Source organism: Zingiber officinale, chromosome 7B, assembly GCF_018446385.1.
Source record: "Zingiber officinale cultivar Zhangliang chromosome 7B, Zo_v1.1, whole genome shotgun sequence".
Lineage (NCBI taxonomy): Eukaryota > Viridiplantae > Streptophyta > Magnoliopsida > Zingiberales > Zingiberaceae > Zingiber > Zingiber officinale.
Genome location: NC_055999.1, coordinates 25,260 through 46,028, shown reverse-complemented (window position 1 = coordinate 46,028; position 20,769 = coordinate 25,260). Strand labels below are relative to the sequence as shown.

The following is a 20,769-nucleotide window of genomic DNA, read 5'->3' as shown; positions in this document are numbered from 1 at the left end:
AGCTGGAGGGACAAATTTTTCTTCATTATCTTTCCTCACGAGGTGGAGTGGCCCTTGCGATGGCAACAGTCGCTTCCTCCATCTCCCGAACTAGGGGAGTTTCATCTTGACTCTTCTTACATAGAAGCCTCGTCTCGCTTGGTCGGCTCGCAGCTGAACTTAACGCGTCTGATCCGGTGATAAGGACGAGGGACCCTCGTGGACGGAAGGTCAACGGCACGTGGAGGTCAAATGTCAGGAGATTCAACCTTGAGATATAACCGAGCGGACGAAGCAGGCCGACCGACCGGACATTTCTGGCCGATCGACCGGGCGATGCAGGCCGACCGACCATGAATCCCCTGAACCGAATGAAGACAACCCGACTGGGGGTCGGGTTTCCAATGCTCAAGGTAAAAAGGTTTTAAGGCCGAGCGGGATGTCCATTCAGCCGGGGCACTCGGCAACAGAGGCAGGAGCAATCTCATCCGAGCATACGACCGAGGTAGAAGTGATATGCTCACCGAGCGACCGAACCGCTCGGGCCTGGAACAGACAGGAATCGCAAGAGGACAAAGGAGACAGGGGATAATATCATCCTCGCGACGTCTGCCGCCGACATGCATCAGAGTTGGCGGTCGATCCGTACACAGGATCATACGGTGGAAGCTTCCACCGTCACATCCGGGATATGCTCGGACGATTGCGGAATGGCGCCAGAGGTACTTTTCTGACACAGACTCGTTAAGGTATGTTTGGGGAAGCGTGCACGTATCGGGATGCATGCCCGTGCTTCCCTGGGGTCCTATATAAGGACCCCAGACGTCGACGAAGGTATGGGCAAATATTTACTGTAGCCCCATTACGGTGTCTCTCTCGTTGCCTAACTTGAGCATCGGAGGGTCGTCGTCGGGAAACCCCTCACGGCTCGGCTTCTTTGCAGGTTGGCCGGAGATCTACGCCACCAGTCGGAGACAGTGAAGCATGCCACGTCCCCAGCGTCCGTCGACTCAGCGCTCGGACAGAATCAACGTCTATTATTTGAGGAGGAACTGTTGTCCTATTTTCGCCTGAGTTATCTAACCCTTGAGACGCCTCGTTCCCTGGGTAAGCCTCTCTTTCCGTTCTGTTATCACTTCATGGGCATTTCATTTTCTCTACGGCAACTAATTTCACACTTTATCTTGTGTAGCTGAAATCTTAACCCACGCTTCGAAGGTTCAGCCCCTTCCACTGAGCGATATGGAAATAATGAGGCGTGGCCGAGTTATCTTGCAAAGAAGAGCACTTCCCCACTCATCTTCGACTTCAATCAATGGGGCTTCCACGGCTAATCCCCCACCCCGACCTGCTCGACGAGGGTCTTCTGGCATCCGACCTGCTCCTATGGCTCGCCCTACTCGCCCCCGGGCTGTGCGACCCCCCCCCCCGGTCGGCTATCCCTGCTCGCCCTGGGCTGCGCGTCCACCTCGGCCGGCTACCCCTGTTCATCCCTGGGCCCCACGTACAGCCCGACCTACTACCCCAACGCCCCTCCAATCGGTTAGTCCTCCCCGAGCCGCTTATATCCCTGGTCTGGGCCTTGGCGAAAGACATATGGGCCTTGGTGGAAGATCAGGCAACGTTTTTGGGTTTAGGGTTTAGAGTTTAGGGTTTGGGAGCATAAAAGAAGAAATGATCGAGACTAATTTTTTTATATGCTCAATTTAGGGTTGGTAATCTTACGTTCATGTCAAAATAAAATTGCATGAAAAATAAAAAATATAGTTTACTTACAAAATCTTTCCAATACCTCCCATGCCAAATGTGAAAGGCCCAAAATGCTTTTTTTCCCTTCTTCTTGAAGTTCCATGGGTAAGCCAAATCATACTCGACTTATCCTCATTTCTTCGGCCAATCTGGAACATCTCACAATCTCACTCCACAAGAAAAGTTGATACCTATCAAAACATCAACCATTCACTGTTTAGCTTCTAGTTTCCCAACAATCATGTCATAGATCACAACATATGATCCAAAGTGAAAGAGACAGAACAAATACCAGATTTCTTTTGGATCATCTATTAAACTCAAATTTAATATAATCAAATATCAACCTTATTTGATGTCTAAACTAATATCTTTTCTCTTTAATTTCCTAACTAAAAAAGAAAGAAATCCTAGTGATTATGAGGAGTACCTGCATATATTTCCTTATCAATAATGTGTTGTGTTATATTTCATACAGATATATATATAAAATAACTTGAAACAAAAGAAACAGGATTTAACAAAACAGAGCAAGTAAATCAGAAAAACCAAAAATTAAAAAACAATAGCTGACAACTAAGGAAGAACAAAATATTAAAACATATATGATCGTGCAAAAGAAATAAAATGAAATACAAATAAATACAACAAATCGATAGAATGCAATTGTTAACATATATCTCAATAGTCCTGTATTTTTAAAAATAGAAACATCGGACAACAAAATACCAACACTAAGTGAGGTAAGTGTTTTATCTTCTGAACAATCATACCAGTTCTTTAAAATACTTTCTAAAAACATGGTTAATTTAGAAAAAGAAAATGTGAAGCTGAAATTAATCTTAGCAAATACATGCAAACTAGAAGATTTGCATAATTTGACATGTTCAAATATTTCTCGAAATTTAAAGGACTTAACTGGAACTGACAATTTCATAAGGGTCAAATTAAAAAATTATTATAAAAATATGTTGCTAAAATCATGCCTAGATAAAATCCTTACACATATATTATTTGATTTAAAAAAAAAATTCGTGTTTAAAATTGTCTAATATTTTCAAATAAATTGTTTCGCAATATTTTTGTTCAAAATTAATTAGATCGTGATTTTTTTAGAAGAATAATTTCATTATCTATTTGTAGACAAATTTTAAAATTTTTTTAATTGCTATATTTTTTATTAATATTTTAACAAAATTGATATCTTTAAAATTAATATTATTCCATAGGGTTTTTTTTTTAAAATTTTTTTTTAACAAAAAGCATTTGCATGTTGCATGTGTGGTTGAGCGCCCAACCAAAAAAAACCATTCAAATTTGAAATCAAGTTGTTTAACCAAGACACCTTAAAAATTCGTGCGTGTTTTATAATCTAATCGTTATAATTTAAATTGTAAAATTAATATTTTCTTTTTAAATTTTGATTTTGTATATATATTAACATTTATTAGGATTTAATTTAACAAAGTTCAGTTAGACAAGTTGAAGTTCAGAGACTAAGTTAAATTTAAAAGTCCTGATTATATTCAAAGTAAATAGTAAGGAAAAATGTTTATAAGACAAGTATACTTCACAATATAAAATCAGATACTAAGTTCAATTACAAGATTCAGGTTCAAAAGAGCTCATATCTAATCTAGGCACAAAGTTGGAAGTCTTAGGCTAAAAATTGAAAGTCTAGTAAAATTCAGAGGGTTATAATCAGTTACTAAGTTGTGCTCTACGGTTCAAATTCAAAAGTGCCCTTACGAAGTCTAGAGATTAAGTTTAAAGTGATCTTGAGTTCAATTAGACCAAGTTCAGTGATTAAGTTAGGTTACGTTCAAAAGTCGAGATCCAAAGTTAAAAAAGTTGAGTTCAGAAATCATATTCAGTTCACAAACCTAGCTCAAATAGATTCAGCTAACATGTCAAAATGACTGAATAAGTTCAACTGAGTTTATCCTTTAAACTATAAAAGGCTACAAAATAAATAAGGAGAAATCAGAGTATATTTGAGTATACAGGCAGAGTTAGGAAGATTGACTTCCGAAAAGAAATGCTAAACAAGTTTATCAGGGAAAAGAAAAAACAAACACTCAGAAAACAAACAGTCATCTACACGTTTATCCGGGAAAAGAGAAACAATATCAGGAGCTGAATCAAGATGCAAACCCGAAACCAGAACTACATTTCAACAAAAACCCAAATCGAAGAAACATTCATCTACACGTTTATCCGGGAAAAGAGAAACAACATCAGGAGCTGAATCAAGATGCAAACCCGAAACCAGAACTACATTTCAACAAAAACCCAAATCGAAGACTAGAATAAATACCAAAACAACAGTAATATTTTGCCAACCACCAATGCTACTACAGTTCACTCACCGCCTCCTCACTTGATATCCTTGGAGATGTAGAAAAAGAGTAAAAGGCACATGAGATCTGCAACTCTCACTGCCTCCTGAGCTCTCGATCCTCACCGATCCTTTTCTCACTTGCAACCCTTCTTCGCCATATCACTGCATTCTCTGTTGCCCTCCCCCTCCGATCGTCGTGATGCCATGTACCGTCTTGGTGAGGAAGCTCTCTGTCAATTTACTTCTACCCGTTGCTTTCTGAACAGTGTCAGAGCCATAATGAAGATGTAAATTGCTTTTCCCCCCTTCCCTGACACGCGCACCTCCCCTCCCCCCTCTCTCTCTCTCCCCTTTAAATGTCTGTTCTGCCCCTCTATCTTTTTTGATTTTTTTTTGATTTTTTTTTAGTTTTATTTTTAAATTTAATTTAATTTATTAATTTTTTCATTCATACTCATATATTTTTAAATTTCTATTTAATTTTAATTTTTTAATCAATTTTATTTATTATTTTTCATTAATATTTATATATATTTATTAATTTTTTTAGTTTTATTTTTAAATTAATTTTGTTTATTGTTTTTCATTAATACTTATATTTTTTAAATTTTATTTAAGTTTTATTTATTATTTTTTAATATTTATTTAGTTTTATTTCTTTAATTAATTTTGTTTATTATTATTATTATCAAATTTTTTAAATTTTTTTTATTTTATATAATTTTTAAATTACTCTCTTCCTGTAAATTATCTTTCTAATTTGATACTTAAATTACCCCTCATCCAACTATTGACACAAGTCATAATCTTCTCTCCCTTTAAATTATCCCTCCCTCCAACCATTGACACATAACACATGTCAGAATCTCTCATCCTCTTTAAATTACTTATCCTCTAACCATGTCAATGGTTGGAGTGAGGGATGATTTAAAGGGAGAGAAGATTATGACATGTATCAATAGTTGGATGAGGATAATTTAAGTGTCAAATTAGGAGGGTAATTTACAGGAAAGGAGTAATTTAAAAATTATATAAAATTAAAAAAATTAAAAAAATTTGATAACAATAATAATAAATAAAATTGATTAAAGAAATAAATATTAAAAAAATAATAAATAAAATTAATTAAAAATAAAACTTAAATAAAATTTAAAAAATATAAGTATTAATGAAAAATAATAAACAAAATTAATTAAAAAATAAAACTAAATAAATTAATAAATTAAATTAATTAAAAAATAAAAACTAAATAAAATTTATATAAAACTGAAAAAATAAGTATTGATAAAAAATAATAAATTAAATTAATTAAAAAAAAAAGAAAATTTAAAATATACTGAGAGTTATTTTTAAACAAAATTAATTAAAAAATTAAAATTAAATAAAAATTTAAAAAAAAAAAAAAAAAAAAGAGGAGGAGCTACATGCGTCATTTGGCAGGGAGAAGAAGAGAGGTGTGTGTCAGATCGGGAGGGGGAAAAGCAACTCTCAATGAAGATCACGGGATCTGACGCCTCCCCAAGTTCGTAGTATCACGTGACACCTCTGTGGATACAAATAATGCTAAGAATTGTAAAAGTATACCTTGAATTTCACTATCATTTTAAAATTATCGTCTATTAATTTTGGTTGGAAAAAATATGTTTTTTTTAATGTGTATACGTGTTTCTAGGGGTTATACTGACTGTTATATGTATTTCTACTGATTCTTGTGTGTAAATGTCACTAGATTATTTGAGAATATTTGCAAGATTTATTACAAACTCTTTGACTTTTTCAATGGACGTTGTATTAGAATAAATTATCCTCATGATTTATTTGTATCTCCAATTTTAATTGATTTTAAATAAAATTATGTAAATTTCATTTTTACCCACAATTTGTTTTTTATTTCTTCTTTTGTTTTTAATTATAGTTCAAACTACTATATATATTTTCCCTCGTATAGTTTATAATCTTAGTGCATCGCTGCTCTTATGCAAATCTTTACTAAAGGTAGATAGCTAGAGTCAATGTACTAATACAAACACAGAATATAATATTCAAGATTTTCAACTAGGACAACTCTGTTTTAGATTTAGAGTTTCTGCTTTTATAATTTCAAAGCTACGCATTTTTTTAAACACGAATCCTTCCACCCTTTCGATCGCAAGAAAATTTTTCAACATAGTTGATGGCAAGGGTTTTAAATGTTCGTGCATCAAACCATTCTAAAATCGAAGGTCTTCATTTCCTTCTCTCATCGCTCAATAATATATTTCAATAAAAAGTGATCAATAAATTACATCGATTAATCAACAGAAGAAAAAGCAATAGTTTCTCAGTCATTTTATTATTCTAAGCAATTCGTAAACATTCAACTGACTGAAACTGGTGCTTCCTGGGCTTTCTATGAGCCTCTACACAAATCTGATATGAAACTATAGGATAAAAAAAATACATTGACAAAACTGAGAAAGAAATCTAAAAATTCACAAGCAAGCAATGCGGTTAAACCACCCTCTTACAAACTTTTATTTTTTTTATTCAAGAGAAAGTTGTCATGTCCTTGAGTAAATCCCATCTGTATGTTTGTCTCACAATTATAAACTTCAAGGGGTTTCTTGGATAAGTATGTTATTTTCGTTTGAATGGAGACTATGATGGGAGTATATATGTCCAGAAGCTGGGAAAAGTCTTAGCACATGAGAGAGCTTGACCAAATGAAACTTGATTTCTTTTTTTCCATTTTATGTATTAAACACATTAGATTACTCGGACTATTATAATATTGGAAAAGGGGAAATTTGTCAAAGTCAACTATTGAAAAACAAAGTTACATACTTGACATATAACGAAGAATGGGAATTATCTCTTTTTAAAAAGTTGATTTTGTCCATAAAGATTTCTACTTAAAAGTTAAACCTATTCAATCTATTTTCCTGGGTCATAATTAAATATAAACCAAACATGCAGCTTCCTGCGGTGCCACATAACAAGTAGCACTTCGGGGAAGAAGTGACCACTTAATAACAATGCATACGTTCAAAACTAAGTTGAAAAACACAATGCTAATTACTGAAAGAATTTCACAAGTGGCAGAGCAAATGACACAAAGCAAGATGGTCAAATAACACAGCCAAACTAGGACTCACAAGCTTAAAACATCATTAACTACAAATAATACTCACATTGACAAGTAAAGGTGAAATCGTCATCTTGGCAACCCTTCTATGATAGTCCTTTACTGTCTGGAAGAGAGATAAATTACGAGGAGCTTTGCCTAGCAATAACAACACATGTAAGCTAGTGATTGCACCAATAAAGTGAGAGTCATGCGTTAGGCGGTGGTAAGCGTAAGGTTAAGAATGTTTTGATATGATTATGCTAACACAGTAATCTATAATTGCACCAATAAATGACAAGCATGCAATAAACGGTAATAAGAGTAAGGTTAAGAATTTGTGTATCTCCGGTTGAAGCGTCGGGCTTGCCGACTGTTTTTAGAGAATTTATTGCCGCACACGGTGCAAAGGCTCTCTGGCAAAATCCTCCCAAGATCCGACAACGCCTCGCGCCGTTCGTAGGTGCACTCTAAGACGAACGCCGCACTCGGAATCAACCTTAGATCGCAGAACCAAGCCTCAGAACTCGGAAAGAAGAAGAAGAAGAAAAAGAAGGAGAAAGCAGAGAGCATAGGCATGCTTTCTTTTTTTTCGGAGTAAGTTGAGAAGGAGCAGAGGAAGTGTATTTATACACTTGAAGTAATGCAGAGGAAGCGACGCACGCTTTGCTTCTGCTACTGATAGTTAGTATTTTTGTGCATAAATTTAGCTCTTTAATTGAGTATTTTGCATCTCCTCATATGATGAATTCTTGTTTTATCTTATATCTTATGAGTCGAGGATTATTTAGAGCATTGTTGCATTTTCTATATATTTCTTGTGGAATCCTATCTAATAATGGTACTTTATTTGTTTTGAAGGAATAGGCTCATTGGACTACAAGAATTTGGATTGGGCCCGATCCATTAAATGGAGCTTTCCTCTTGAGCTAACCCATGTCAAACCTTCTCATCAAATCCCTAATTTTCCTCCTAAACTAAGCCCTAAACCAAATGCAAATCCCGGTTCAAACCTTGGTATAAAACCCAAAAGAATCGCGGATGAACAGTGGCTGCGCCTACTGTTCATCGTGCCATCGGCGATTTCTTCTCCGTTAGCGCGCGCGCAAGCCCCCGATTCCAGTGATAATCCCATCTTGAGCTACAGATCCATAGAGGAAGATGCAAGGAAGCTGCTGACCTATTTTTCCTGAAGCTGGAAGTTCGCCGGAGAGGTCTCGACGGAAAATTTTGCTGGGATTCAATCTTCATCTCCACTCCTGTTTGAACGGTGATGATAGCAGGAGTTCATCCTCTGTATTCGGGGAACATCAGAGAGGTTTCTCTGATGGATTTCGACTTACATCAGTCCGCCATCCACCATCCTGCAGCAAGCCATTGCTGAGCACAGAACTGAATCTCAGATCCAGATTTCGACAATTCCACACAGATCTGAACTTGTACTCTTCCAGAGAGGTTTCTTTGGTCAAGATCAGCGGAGTTCAGATCTGAAAACAGATCAGCTGCGTTTTTTTTCTGCTTTTCTGGATTTCGCATTTGAGGTTTCAAGTGAGGACTCTTGTGTGACGACAAGAGTTGTGATTCAAGAATTGGTTGTGATTGGAATTGGTTTAGTTTTAATCTTGCATTTTATTACTGTTTTTAGCTAGATCTAGATTTCGTTTGTAGCACAGTTTAGTGGACAGCTCAGTTTCTTTCCATAATTTTGCTTTTATTCCCTGTTCTGTAATGCAGAATTTCCAGCAAGTTTCTGTTAATAAAATTAGTTTACAATTCTGGTTTTCAATTCAATCATTTCAGTAGATTTTGTTGAGTTTAAATAGTTCCTGGTCTTGTAGTTGCTACAGCTTTGATTACTGTTCTTTGATATAGAAATTTCCAGCAGAATTCTTTAGTGGACTTAGTTCTGTTTTTATTTGATGTAGTAATTCCAGTAGTTGCTGTTAGTGTAATTAGGTTTTAATCTTTGTGTTCGTTGTAGTAATTTCATAGGATTTGTTAAGTGTAATTAAATTCAGAACTTGGCTTAGAGAAGAATGTTATTGTTTAGCAGTAAGAGTAGTAGTTGGTTGACTGTAGTTGTTTTAGATCTTAATTCTGCATTTTAACTCTTTTCCTCTTGTTTCTCTAGCTCTATTTCTGCACTTTTATTTCTGCAAATTTAATTCTGTTATATCTCTTTTAGTTTCTAAATCACAAAGTACGTTAGTTTTCTTTATCTAGGATTTAATTGTTGCTTAAGATCAGTTTTATTAATTGCATTTCAATTCTTAACTTAGGATTTGAAACAAATCTAAACACTTCAATTTTATCAGGAGAAAACCTCAAAAGATAAATAATTCTAATCTAAGATCAAGCATTCTACTATTAGTTTCCTTGTGAGATTCGACTTGGGACTCGTACTACATCATCGTTTTTTATGAATAGAGAGTTTTCAATATTAAATTGTTAATTTGATGATTGACCATTACCAAATTTTGGCGCCGTTGCCGGGGAAGCTAGTAGAGTTAGTTTGTTTTTAGATTGTGCATAGTTTATTCTTTTCTTTGTTTTCACTTTCTTGATTTTATTGTCTATCCACTTTTGTTCTAATTATTGATTTTGGTGGTATGACCAGGTCTTCATGTGATAAGTTACTTGATATTGATCCGAAATTGAAAGGACCTTCAGAGCTTTGAGAATTCAGGAGAAAATTTCAGAGGACTCAGGAAGTTCTTTATCATCTTCAGATACCCCCATGGCTGATCATAGTAGGACAATGAAGGAGCTTGCAGCTCCTGATGAGGCTTTCAAGTATTCATGTATCACTTACCCAACTTTAGCTGGTGATTTTGAGCTGAGATCAGGGTTGATTCATTTGCTTCCCAAATATCAAGGATTATCTGGAGAAGACCCAAACAGACATTTGCATGAATTCCATGTGGTTTGTTCAACCATGAAGCCACAAGGAATTTCAGAAGAGGATATCAAGCTAAGGGCTTTTCCATTTTCACTTACTGGAGTAGCAAAAGATTGGTTGTATTATTTACCACCGGGATTTATTACTTCATGGATTGATATGAAGAAGGCTTTCTTGGAGAAATTCTTTCCAGCCTCAAGGACTGCAACTATTAGGAAAAGCATCTGTGGGATTCAGCAAGTGGTGGGAGAGACATTATATGACTATTGGGAGAGATTTAAGAAATTATGTTCAAGTTGTCCTCAACACCAAATCAGTGAGCAGTTACTAGTCCAATACTTCTATGAGGGTTTATTACCTATGGACAGAAGTATGATAGATGCAGCAGCCGGAGGAGCTTTAGTGAACAAAACTCCAGAGCAAGCACGGGAGCTAATTTCGAACATGGCTGAAAATTCACAGCAATTTGGAAGTAGAGCACTCACTACTAGAGGAGTTGGTGAGGTTCAAATGGTTTCTAATGAACAAAAGGAGATAAAGAATTCATTGATGGAATTAACGACCTTGGTGAAACAATTAGCTTTGAACAATGCTACTCAACCTTCTGTTGTGCCGAATATGCAATTTCCATGTAAACAAAGCATAGTTTGTAGCATTTGTTCGAGTCAAGATCACCTTTCAGAACTTTGTCCAAATCTCCATCAAGATGAATCTTTGGCAGCATTCTCTAGAGCTCAGTTCCAACAAAAACATGACCCGTATTCATCTACATATAATCCGGGTTGGAGAGATCATCCAAATTTGAAGTATGGCAATTTATTCTATCAACATCCATCTTCAAATCAGCATTTCAGCCACAATTCCAGCAATTTCCAGCAACCTCAGCAAGGTTTCCAGCAGCAAAATCAGAATTTCCAGCAGCATAATCAGAATTTCCAGCAAGGTTTTCAGCATCATTACCAACCTGCAAATCAATATCAGCAATCGTATCAGCCTTATCAGCAATTTCAGAATCAGAATCAGAATCAGCATTATCAATCTCAAAATCAGAATTTCCAGCAAGCAATTCCAGCACTTCCAGCACCTACAAAGATGAGTTTAACTCAAGGAATTTCCAATAATGTTTCAAATTCAGATCCACAGCAAGCTAGATTGGAGGAATTAATGCAACAAATTCTTCAGCAGCAACAAAATCAGGAAAGGCAGATTGGGCAATTGGCTTCTAGCATTAATCAGATTCAAGCTCAGGGATCGAGTCAATTACCATCTCAAACAATTCCGAATCCTAAAGGGAACGTTAGTGCATTAACTTTAAGGAGTGGGAGAAAAGTTTCAGAATCTTCAAGAGGAAGAGCTGCTGCTGAAAATTTTTCAGAAATTCAGCCATCCGGTTCCAGCAATGAAGGACTTCCAGAAGTGCAGAATGTGCCAGTTTCAAGTTCTAATCCAATTCACATTGATCCATACGGTTTGGAACATTCACAAGGAGGTGGAAATCTGATGCCAGATTTTTCCAGCAACTCTTGTCTAGCTGAACATTTTCCAACAGCAACAACTTCAGAAAGCAGCAAATCTGGAAATGCAGGATTTCAGAATTCAGAGCAGAGCATTCCATTGCCTTTCCCTCAACGCAAAGTTCAACCAAGGAAGAATGTAGAGGAGGAGAAAGCAAAGGAGTTCCAAGAGCTTGTGGATTTATTTAGCAAGGTAGAAGTAAATGTTCCTTTACTCACAATGATCAAGCAAATTCCAAAATATGCAAAATTTTTGAAGGATCTTTGTGTGCACAAGAAGAAATTGAAGGGGAATGAGTTAATTAGCATGGGAAAGAATGTGTCTGCACTTCTTCAAACAGTTCCTCAGAAATGCGAAGATCCTGGAGTTTTTACAGTTCCTTGTGAGATTGGGAGTAATTTGTTTAAAGATGCCATGCTGGATTTGGGAGCTTCAATTAATGTGATGCCAAAATCAGTTTTTCAGACATTAGGGATTGGACCATTACAACCTACAGGAGTAGTCATTCAGTTAGCTGACCGCAGTCAGACTCACCCAGCTGGAGTTATTGAAGATGTATTGGTTAAGGTGAGAGAACTTATCTTTCCTGCAGATTTTTATATCCTTGATATGGAGGGAGACTATCTGGCCAGTAGATCTCCACTCATTCTTGGACGACCATTTTTGAAGACTGCAAGGACCAAGATTGATGTTCATGCGGGCACACTTTCTATGGAGATAGGAGACACAGTGGTCCGATTCAGTATTCTTGACGCTATGAAGCATCCTAGAGAGGATCATTCAATTCTTAGTCTGGATATTTCAGAGGAGCTGGACAGTATAAATTTCTTTTCAGTGATTGATTCAGACTCAGATGCTGCAGAGGGTGGTATAGGTGATTTTTTGTTTTCAGAAGAGGAGGATATTTCAGCCTTGGGAGTGGATGATGAGTCTTGTGGAGTATATCCGAGTGAGAGAGATAATTTATGCGTAGGGGATTGCTTAGGAGAAGCTCTATCCCTAGGATCGCCCAGAGAAGAGAAATTATGCGTAGGGGATTGCTTAGGAGAAGCATTACCCCTAGGATCGCTTTCAGTTGACAAGACACAGGATGAGTTGAAGCCATTGCCGCCACATTTGAAGTATGCTTATTTAGGAGAGAACCAGCAGCTACCTGTCATCATAGCCCAGAATCTAGAACCAGAACAAGAAAGCAGATTATTAGAGATTTTGAGGCAGCACAGGAAGGCCATTGGATGGACTTTAGCAGATATTCCTGGTATTAGTCCTTCTATTTGCATGCACAGGATTTACTTGGAGGAGGATGTGAAACCAGTGAGACAACCCCAGAGGAGACTTAACCCGCTGATCCTTGATGTGGTAAAGAAAGAGGTGACTAGACTTCTACAGGCAGGTATCATTTACCCTATTTCTGACAGTAAGTGGGTAAGTCCTATCCATGTGGTTCCAAAGAAATCAGGGGTGACAGTTGTGACTAATGAAGAGAATGAGTTAGTGCCCACCAGAGTGAAGAATTCTTGGAGAGTTTGTGTGGACTATAGGAAGCTGAACCAAGCAAGCAGAAAGGACCACTACCCCCTACCTTTTATTGATCAGATGTTGGAGAGACTAGCGGGCAAGTCACATTATTGCTTCCTAGATGGTTACACGGGATATTTTCAGATTTGCATCGACCCAGAGGATCAGGAGAAGACCACCTTCACTTGTCCTTTCGGTACATTTGCCTACAGACGGATGCCATTTGGATTATGCAACGCTCCAGGAACTTTTCAGCGATGCATGGTAAGTATTTTTGGTGATTTATTAGAGCATTGCATGGAAATTTTCATGGATGATTTTTCTGTATATGGTTCATCATTTGATGCATGTCTAGAAAATTTGTCTAGGGTTTTAGATAGATGCATTGAGACTGACTTGGTACTTAATTTTGAAAAATGTCATTTTATGGTTGAGCATGGTATTGTTTTAGGACACATAGTCTCTAAGAGAGGTATTGAGGTAGATCCTGCTAAAGTTAGCGCTATATCTTCCTTATCTTACCCCGCATGCGTGCGGGATGTTCGAGCTTTTCTTGGCCATGCAGGATTCTATAGGAGATTTATTAGGGACTTCAGTAAGATTGCTCTTCCACTGTCTCAGTTGCTTCAAAAAGATGTGGAGTTTCAGTTTGATCAGAGGTGTAAGGAAGCTTTTCAGAGATTGAAGGAGGCTTTGATTTCTGCACCTATCATCAGGCCACCAGATTGGGCTTTACCTTTTGAGCTGATGTGTGATGCTTCGAATTTTGCCATAGGGGCAGTACTTGCACAGAGAGTAGAGGGAGCACCACATGTGATCTGTTATGCATCGAAGACCTTAGATTCTGCTCAAGCAAACTACACCACGACAGAAAAAGAGCTTCTTGCCATTGTTTTTGCTTTAGATAAATTTCGATCATATTTACTTTGTTCTCACGTGGTTGTATTTTCTGATCATGCAGCGTTGAAGTTTCTCCTTAAGAAGCCAGATGCTAAGCCCAGATTGATTAGATGGATGCTTCTCCTCCAGGAGTTTGATTTGGAGATTCGTGATAGGAGTGGAAAGGAGAACTTGGTTGCAGATCATTTGAGCAGAATTGAAGGGGATTTGGACAATACGGTTATTGATGATGATTTTAGAGATGAGCAGCTCTTCAGGGTGCATGGTGAGTCTCCATGGTATGCAGATCTGGTTAATTTTTTAGTAGGTAATGTTTTTCCTACACAATTTTCAAAAGCTCAAAAGGATAAATTGAGAAGTGATTCGAAATATTATGTGTGGGATGATCCTTATCTGTGGAAATTTTGTAGTGATCAGATTATTAGGAGATGCATACCTGATTTCGAGTTCCAGTCGGTACTTACATTTTGTCATTCATTCGAGTGTGGGGGACATTTCGGACCACAGAGGACTGCAAGGAAAGTTTTGGAGTGTGGATTGTACTGGCCCACCCTTTTTCGTGATGCCTATGTTTTTTGTAGATCATGTGATAGGTGTCAACGAACTGGGAACATAGGACCTAGAAATGAAATGTCTCAACATTTTTTGCTATTTTGTGAGGTTTTTGATGTGTGGGGTATTGATTTCATGGGCCCATTTCCTGTCTCTTTTGGATTTTCATATATTTTGCTAGCAGTTGATTATGTTTCCAAATGGGTGGAGGCCATCCCCACCAGGACTGATGATTCTTCAGTTGTTTGTAGTTTTGTCAGGACACATATTTTCTGCAGGTTTGGCGTGCCCAGGGCAATAATTAGTGATTAAGGATCACATTTTTGTAACAGACGCATGAAGGCTATGCTGAGCAGATATGGAGTTTCACATAGAATTTCTACTCCCTATCATCCCCAAACAAATGGACAAGCAGAAGTATCAAATAGAGAAGTGAAGTCAATTTTGGAGAAAACAGTGAGACCTGACAGGAAAGATTGGAGTAAGAGATTAGATGATGCACTTTGGGCTTACAGGACAGCTTTCAAAACACCCATAGGGATGTCTCCATATAGGATGGTGTATGGTAAAGCTTGTCACCTTCCAGTGGAAATTGAACATAGAGCATTTTGGGCAGTGAAAGCTTGTAATTTTGATGCTAGCACAGCTGGAGAAGAGAGGAAATTACAACTCCAAGAACTTGAAGAAATTAGACTAGAGGCATTTGAGAACTCAAGGATCTACAAAGAAAAGACCAAGAATTTTCATGACAAACACATTATAGGGAAGGAGTTCAAAATTGGTGACAAAGTGCTTTTGTATAAATCCCGGCTTAAATTGATGAAAGGCACATTGAAATCTCGTTGGGAAGGACCCTTTAGTGTGACTAACATTTTCCCTTATGGAGTCTTGGAGATAAAGGAAGAGTCTACTGATCGGAAATTCAAAGTGAATGGACATAGGCTAAAGATATTTCATGAAGGAGCAAATGGGATGGTGATGCAAGAAATGAACAGTACCGAGGTCATCTATCCAATGTGAAAGGGGAGTCTTGCTATTTCTCATTATTTCTCGTCTTCGTAGATATACATGTTGTTACATAATTGCATGAATAATTCACTTGTTCGTTTTGGTAATTTTTATGTTTTCTAATAATTCACTTGTTTACTTGTTCCTGTCTTTATGTTTTGGTGGCTAGTTTAACTTTTTCGTTTTCTTAATAATTTTGCTTTCAAAATTAATAATTCAACTTTTAGGAATCAAGTCCTTGTGAGTATCGTGGAACTAAACTTGGTAGTTTCAAGTAGTAATAAATGGTACACCCCCCTCCTTTACACTTCTTTATATCATTTTAGAGGTTTTAAAATAAAGTTACATTTGAGCATGAAGTTTCAAGTCTTTGTTGCATAAATGAATTCTAGGCTTGCGTAAGGTTACCATTTAGTGATGGATTCTAATTGATGATTTGAAATAATAACTTTTGCTTGCCTAGTGAGGATTGAGCCTACTTGTGTGATGCACTGATGGTTTTTGTCACTCTAGAACTTGCTTGAATCTTTTCAATATTCCACTTGATCAGAGATTAAATCATTTGAATGAAGGTTATTCCAATTCCCCACTAGTTTTCACTAATTGTCTTTTCCTAAATCATCATATTATTTATCTTTCCCTTTGTTTTATTATCTTGGATATGGTTACAAGGGATGTTGTGTGATGCTTTTATTTTGATCGGGACGCCAAAAATTTAAGTGTGGGGGAAATAATTAGTCTTTGAGAGTAATCATTTACAACAAATGAAGGACCTGTTTTAAGGGAAGAAAGTTATGATTTCAATTTATGGAATAATCAGCATCAAGATTTGGATGAAAAGCAGAACTCAGATTCTGGAATTTGCCATTTTGTGAAGAAGAAATGAAGTGCTGGTTCTTGATATGAAAAACATTCTGCTGATACTGAATTGCTGAAGCTGAAAAATGATATACAGTTTCTGAAATTTTCAGAAACTGAACCTTAATTCCAAATTGCTGCAGAAGCATAATTTGTGTTCAATCTGTGCAGAATTGGAATGGAATTCTCAAGCAAATTGGAATGGAATGTCAACTGTTTAAGACATCAGATTAGCAAATTGAAAAAAAAAAAAAATGGTTGCAGAAGCAGAATTCGTGTTCAATCTGTGCATTCAGTGAAGTGGTAATGCATTGGAAGGAAGTACAGTAGAATTCCATTTTTGAAAGTGAAAACTAGAATTGCAGAATTCAGAAATTGCTTCATTTGGTTTAAACTTATGGTTGCAGAAATCTGTAGAAGTTGAGTTTTGAAATTCTGATACAATGGTTGCTGCTGTTCGTGTTTGCACATCATGTTTTTCAGTAATCAGAGGTGATACTGATAGTTAATGAACAAGCTGAGAATTGTCAGTTGGAGTTGAAATGTGTTCAGTTTCAATTCCTAAGTTTCAGACAGAGCTGGAATTTAGTATCAAGGTGTATCACAAATCTGATGCAGCATTTCAATGACTGATACGTTCAAGGGAAGCCTTGCAAGAAGCAGAAACAAATGGTATTTCAGATTTGTCAGGTCCATTTTGATCTCAAGAAACTGAGTACATGTGTGCAGGAAACATTGGACAGTTGAGAAATTAGATGAAGGGCTAATCTGTGCAGAATTGGATGAAAAAAAAAAAAAAAATGGATCAAGGGGCAGCAATGCAGAAACAAAAACAGAATTGCAAGAACTGAAAAAAAAAAAAAAATAATGCAGAAATATGATGTTATGCATTCAGAAGAGAGAGCAAGGATGTATTCAGTTTTGTGCAGAAACACAAAAATGCAGATTTGTGCAGAGTTGCAAGAGCTGAGAGTTGTTAGCTGAAGTTGAAATATATTCAGTTTAATTGATTCTTAAGTGCTGATGGAACGAAATGGGACAAGTAAGATCAGAGAAGAGAGAGCAAGGATGTTGGTCCTGAGATAGAAACAGGTGCAGATAATTCTTAACTATGATGTGCAGAAATATGATGTTATGTGCAGGAATGTGCAAGACTGCATACTGAGTTTTATACATTAATTAGTTTAGCTTGATCGGACTGAATGACAATTAACTGTATTTGGATCAAATAAGAAGATAGTCTTTTGAAGGTTCAAGTTCAAACAGATTCGGAAAGGTTAAGAGCAATTAAACAGAATGCCCAGAAATTCTGCTGATGGTTATTTCTGTGCCAATCTGGGGATCAAGTTGTAACCAGTTAGAATTGCTGAAGCTTGTAATTCTGTGAAGTATGCATTAATATGGATCACAAGAAGTTAGATGAAGAGGAGTTGAGATTTGAGAGCAGTTAATGATGTGTAGTTGGTACAAAGTGAGGGCTGTATGAAAAATTCAGAATGGCAGTAAACTGTGCTATATGGTGTAGAGCTATTGGATCACTGGAAAATCAGAACCCAGCTATTGTTTGAGTACGATTAAATGATGATCTTGTCTCTCTACAACTTGCATGAATTGTAGGTGGTGAAATAGATATGAAAAACAGAAACACAAGTTGAAAACTGGAAACTGAAACTATTTCTGCAGTTTGTGTCTGTTATAGAATTGCAGCTAGTAGGAATTAAAAATTCGAGTTGAATTCTTGTGTCATTTGCAGAAAATAGGGTTAAGTCTTGCTGTAGATCAAATTCAAAGGAGGATTCCAATAAAAAAAAAAAGAGAAAATGGCAAGGACTGCAGCTACAATTCTGAACTGAACTTTATTTTTCAAGAATATTCAGTTTTGTGCACAAGTTCTTTTTGATGTCTTTGATCCGAATGGATGGAATTCAAGGTACTTTTGATACAATTTTGGTACAGAATGAAGGGAATCAATAGCATGTAATGGCTGAATCAAATTACAGCTTGACCAAATGTTGTGAAAGAAATTTTGGAGCCACCTGCAGAACCAAATCTATTTTATTTAATTGAAAAAGTTCTGAAAATTGTTGAATCTGCAGATTAAAAGAGGGAATGAAGGATATAGCATGGAAATGTGCCAACTTTCAAATTTAAATGCAGAATGCTGGAAACGGAAGTGAGACCAACAAGGAAGTACTAATTAAAGTATCTGCCATGAGTAAAAATCTGCAAAAACATTGATCAAGACTAAGAGTACAGGATTGGAAGCCATGGCTGAAAATTAGTATCACATAGCATCCTAACTCCATGTCTTCCACTTCTACTTTAACCTTTGTTCTTTTTATGGCTTTTCTAATTCTAATGCTTCCATTTGCTTTTGCTTTTGCTTTTGCTTTTACTTTTAATGAACCTTCATAAGAATGTATTTTGATATCTGTGATGGAGGTGAGAATTAGATGAAGAGCAAGCATATGGTAGTGCTTTTGCCATAAGTAGCTTGAGTGATCTCTACCATTACATGAAATTGAAATTAGGATGAGAGCCACTGAAAAATACCATGTGAGAATTAGTTGTGTTATTATTTTCATTTTATTCATGATGGATGAAATCATTGAGTGATTAACCGAAGTAAGAATGGAGTTCATTTGCTTGAGTCTTTGGAACTTCATAATTTTAGGTGACTTCTTTTTACTATCTTCTGAATATGATTAAAGAAGGCAAAGGGGGGTACGACTTAAGTCGTGTTTTTAGTTTGTTCATTTGCCCGGGACGAGCAAAAAGATTAAGTGTGGGGGAGTTGATAGTTAGTATTTTTGTGCATAAATTTGGCTCTTTAATTGAGTATTTTGCATCTCCTCATATGATGAATTCTTGTTTTATCTTATATCTTATGAGTCGAGGATTATTTAGAGCATTGTTGCATTTTCTATATATTTCTTGTGGAATCCTATCTAATAATGGTACTTTATTTGTTTTGAAGGAATAGGCTCATTGGACTACAAGAATTTGGATTGGGCCCGATCCATTAAATGGAGCTTTCCTCTTGAGCTAACCCATGTCAAACCTTCTCATCAAATCCCTAATTTTCCTCCTAAACTAAGCCCTAAACCAAATGCAAATCCCGGTTCAAACCTTGGTATAAAACCCAAAAGAATCGCGGATGAACAGTGGCTGCGCCTACTGTTCATCGTGCCATCGGCGATTTCTTCTCCGTTAGCGCGCGCGCAAGCCCCCGATTCCAGTGATAATCCCATCTTGAGCTACAGATCCATAGAGGAAGATGCAAGGAAGCTGCTGACCTATTTTTCCTGAAGCTGGAAGTTCGCCGGAGAGGTCTCGACGGAAAATTTTGCTGGGATTCAATCTTCATCTCCACTCCTGTTTGAACGGTGATGATAGCAGGAGTTCATCCTCTGTATTCGGGGAACATCAGAGAGGTTTCTCTGATGGATTTCGACTTACATCAGTCCGCCATCCACCATCCTGCAGCAAGCCATTGCTGAGCACAGAACTGAATCTCAGATCCAGATTTCGACAATTCCACACAGATCTGAACCTGTACTCTTCCAGAGAGGTTTCTTTGGTCAAGATCAGCGGAGTTCAGATCTGAAAACAGATCAGCTGCGTTTTTTTTCTGCTTTTCTGGATTTCGCATTTGAGGTTTCAAGTGAGGACTCTTGTGTGACGACAAGAGTTGTGATTCAAGAATTGGTTGTGATTGGAATTGGTTTAGTTTTAATCTTGCATTTTATTACTGTTTTTAGCTAGATCTAGATTTCGTTTGTAGCACAGTTTAGTGGACAGCTCAGTTTCTTTCCATAATTTTGCTTTTATTCCCTGTTCTGTAATGCAGAATTTCCAGCAAGTTTCTGTTAATAAAATTAGTTTACAATTCTGGTTTTCAATTCAATCATTTCAGTAGATTTTGTTGAGTTTAAATAGTTCCTGGTCTTGTAGTTGCTACAGCTTTGATTACTGTTCTTTGATATAGAAATTTCCAGCAGAATTCTTTAGTGGACTTAGTTCTGTTTTTATTTGATGTAGTAATTCCAGTAGTTGCTGTTAGTGTAATTAGGTTTTAATCTTTGTGTTCGTTGTAGTAATTTCATAGGATTTGTTAAGTGTAATTAAATTCAGAACTTGGCTTAGAGAAGAATGTTATTGTTTAGCAGTAAGAGTAGTAGTTGGTTGACTGTAGTTGTTTTAGATCTTAATTCTGCATTTTAACTCTTTTCCTCTTGTTTCTCTAGCTCTATTTCTGCACTTTTATTTCTGCAAATTTAATTCTGTTATATCTCTTTTAGTTTCTAAATCACAAAGTACGTTAGTTTTCTTTATCTAGGATTTAAT

The 20,769-nt window shown here is 36.7% G+C and overlaps 1 protein-coding gene and 1 long non-coding RNA gene across 4 annotated transcripts in view; one reads left to right on the top strand and one right to left on the bottom strand.

Moving 5' to 3' along the window:
* LOC122004837 overlaps positions 1–4,392 on the bottom strand; it is a 29,891-nt gene extending 25,499 nt beyond the window's left edge. For both annotated transcript variants that reach the window (XR_006118255.1, XR_006118254.1), the window contains exons 1-2: positions 4,098–4,392; positions 1,756–1,919 (exon numbers count right to left, since the gene is read on the bottom strand). This is a non-coding gene — a long non-coding RNA (uncharacterized LOC122004837). The remainder of the gene's footprint in view (positions 1–1,755; positions 1,920–4,097) is intronic.
* A 5,433-nt stretch (positions 4,393–9,825) lies between these two features.
* Positions 9,826–20,324, top strand: LOC122004836. Of its 2 annotated transcripts, none has more exons than XM_042559653.1 (2): positions 9,826–14,269; positions 19,400–20,324. In XM_042559653.1, the coding sequence occupies exons 1-2, from the start codon at positions 9,910–9,912 to the stop codon at positions 19,729–19,731; spliced, it is 4,692 nt and encodes a 1,563-aa protein (XP_042415587.1). In that variant the 5' UTR covers positions 9,826–9,909; the 3' UTR covers positions 19,732–20,324. The 2 variants fall into 2 exon arrangements, with proteins under 2 accessions (XP_042415587.1, XP_042415588.1); XM_042559654.1 differs by having other exon boundaries at positions 9,826–13,368; positions 19,400–19,521.
* The last annotated feature ends 445 nt before the right edge of the window (positions 20,325–20,769 follow it).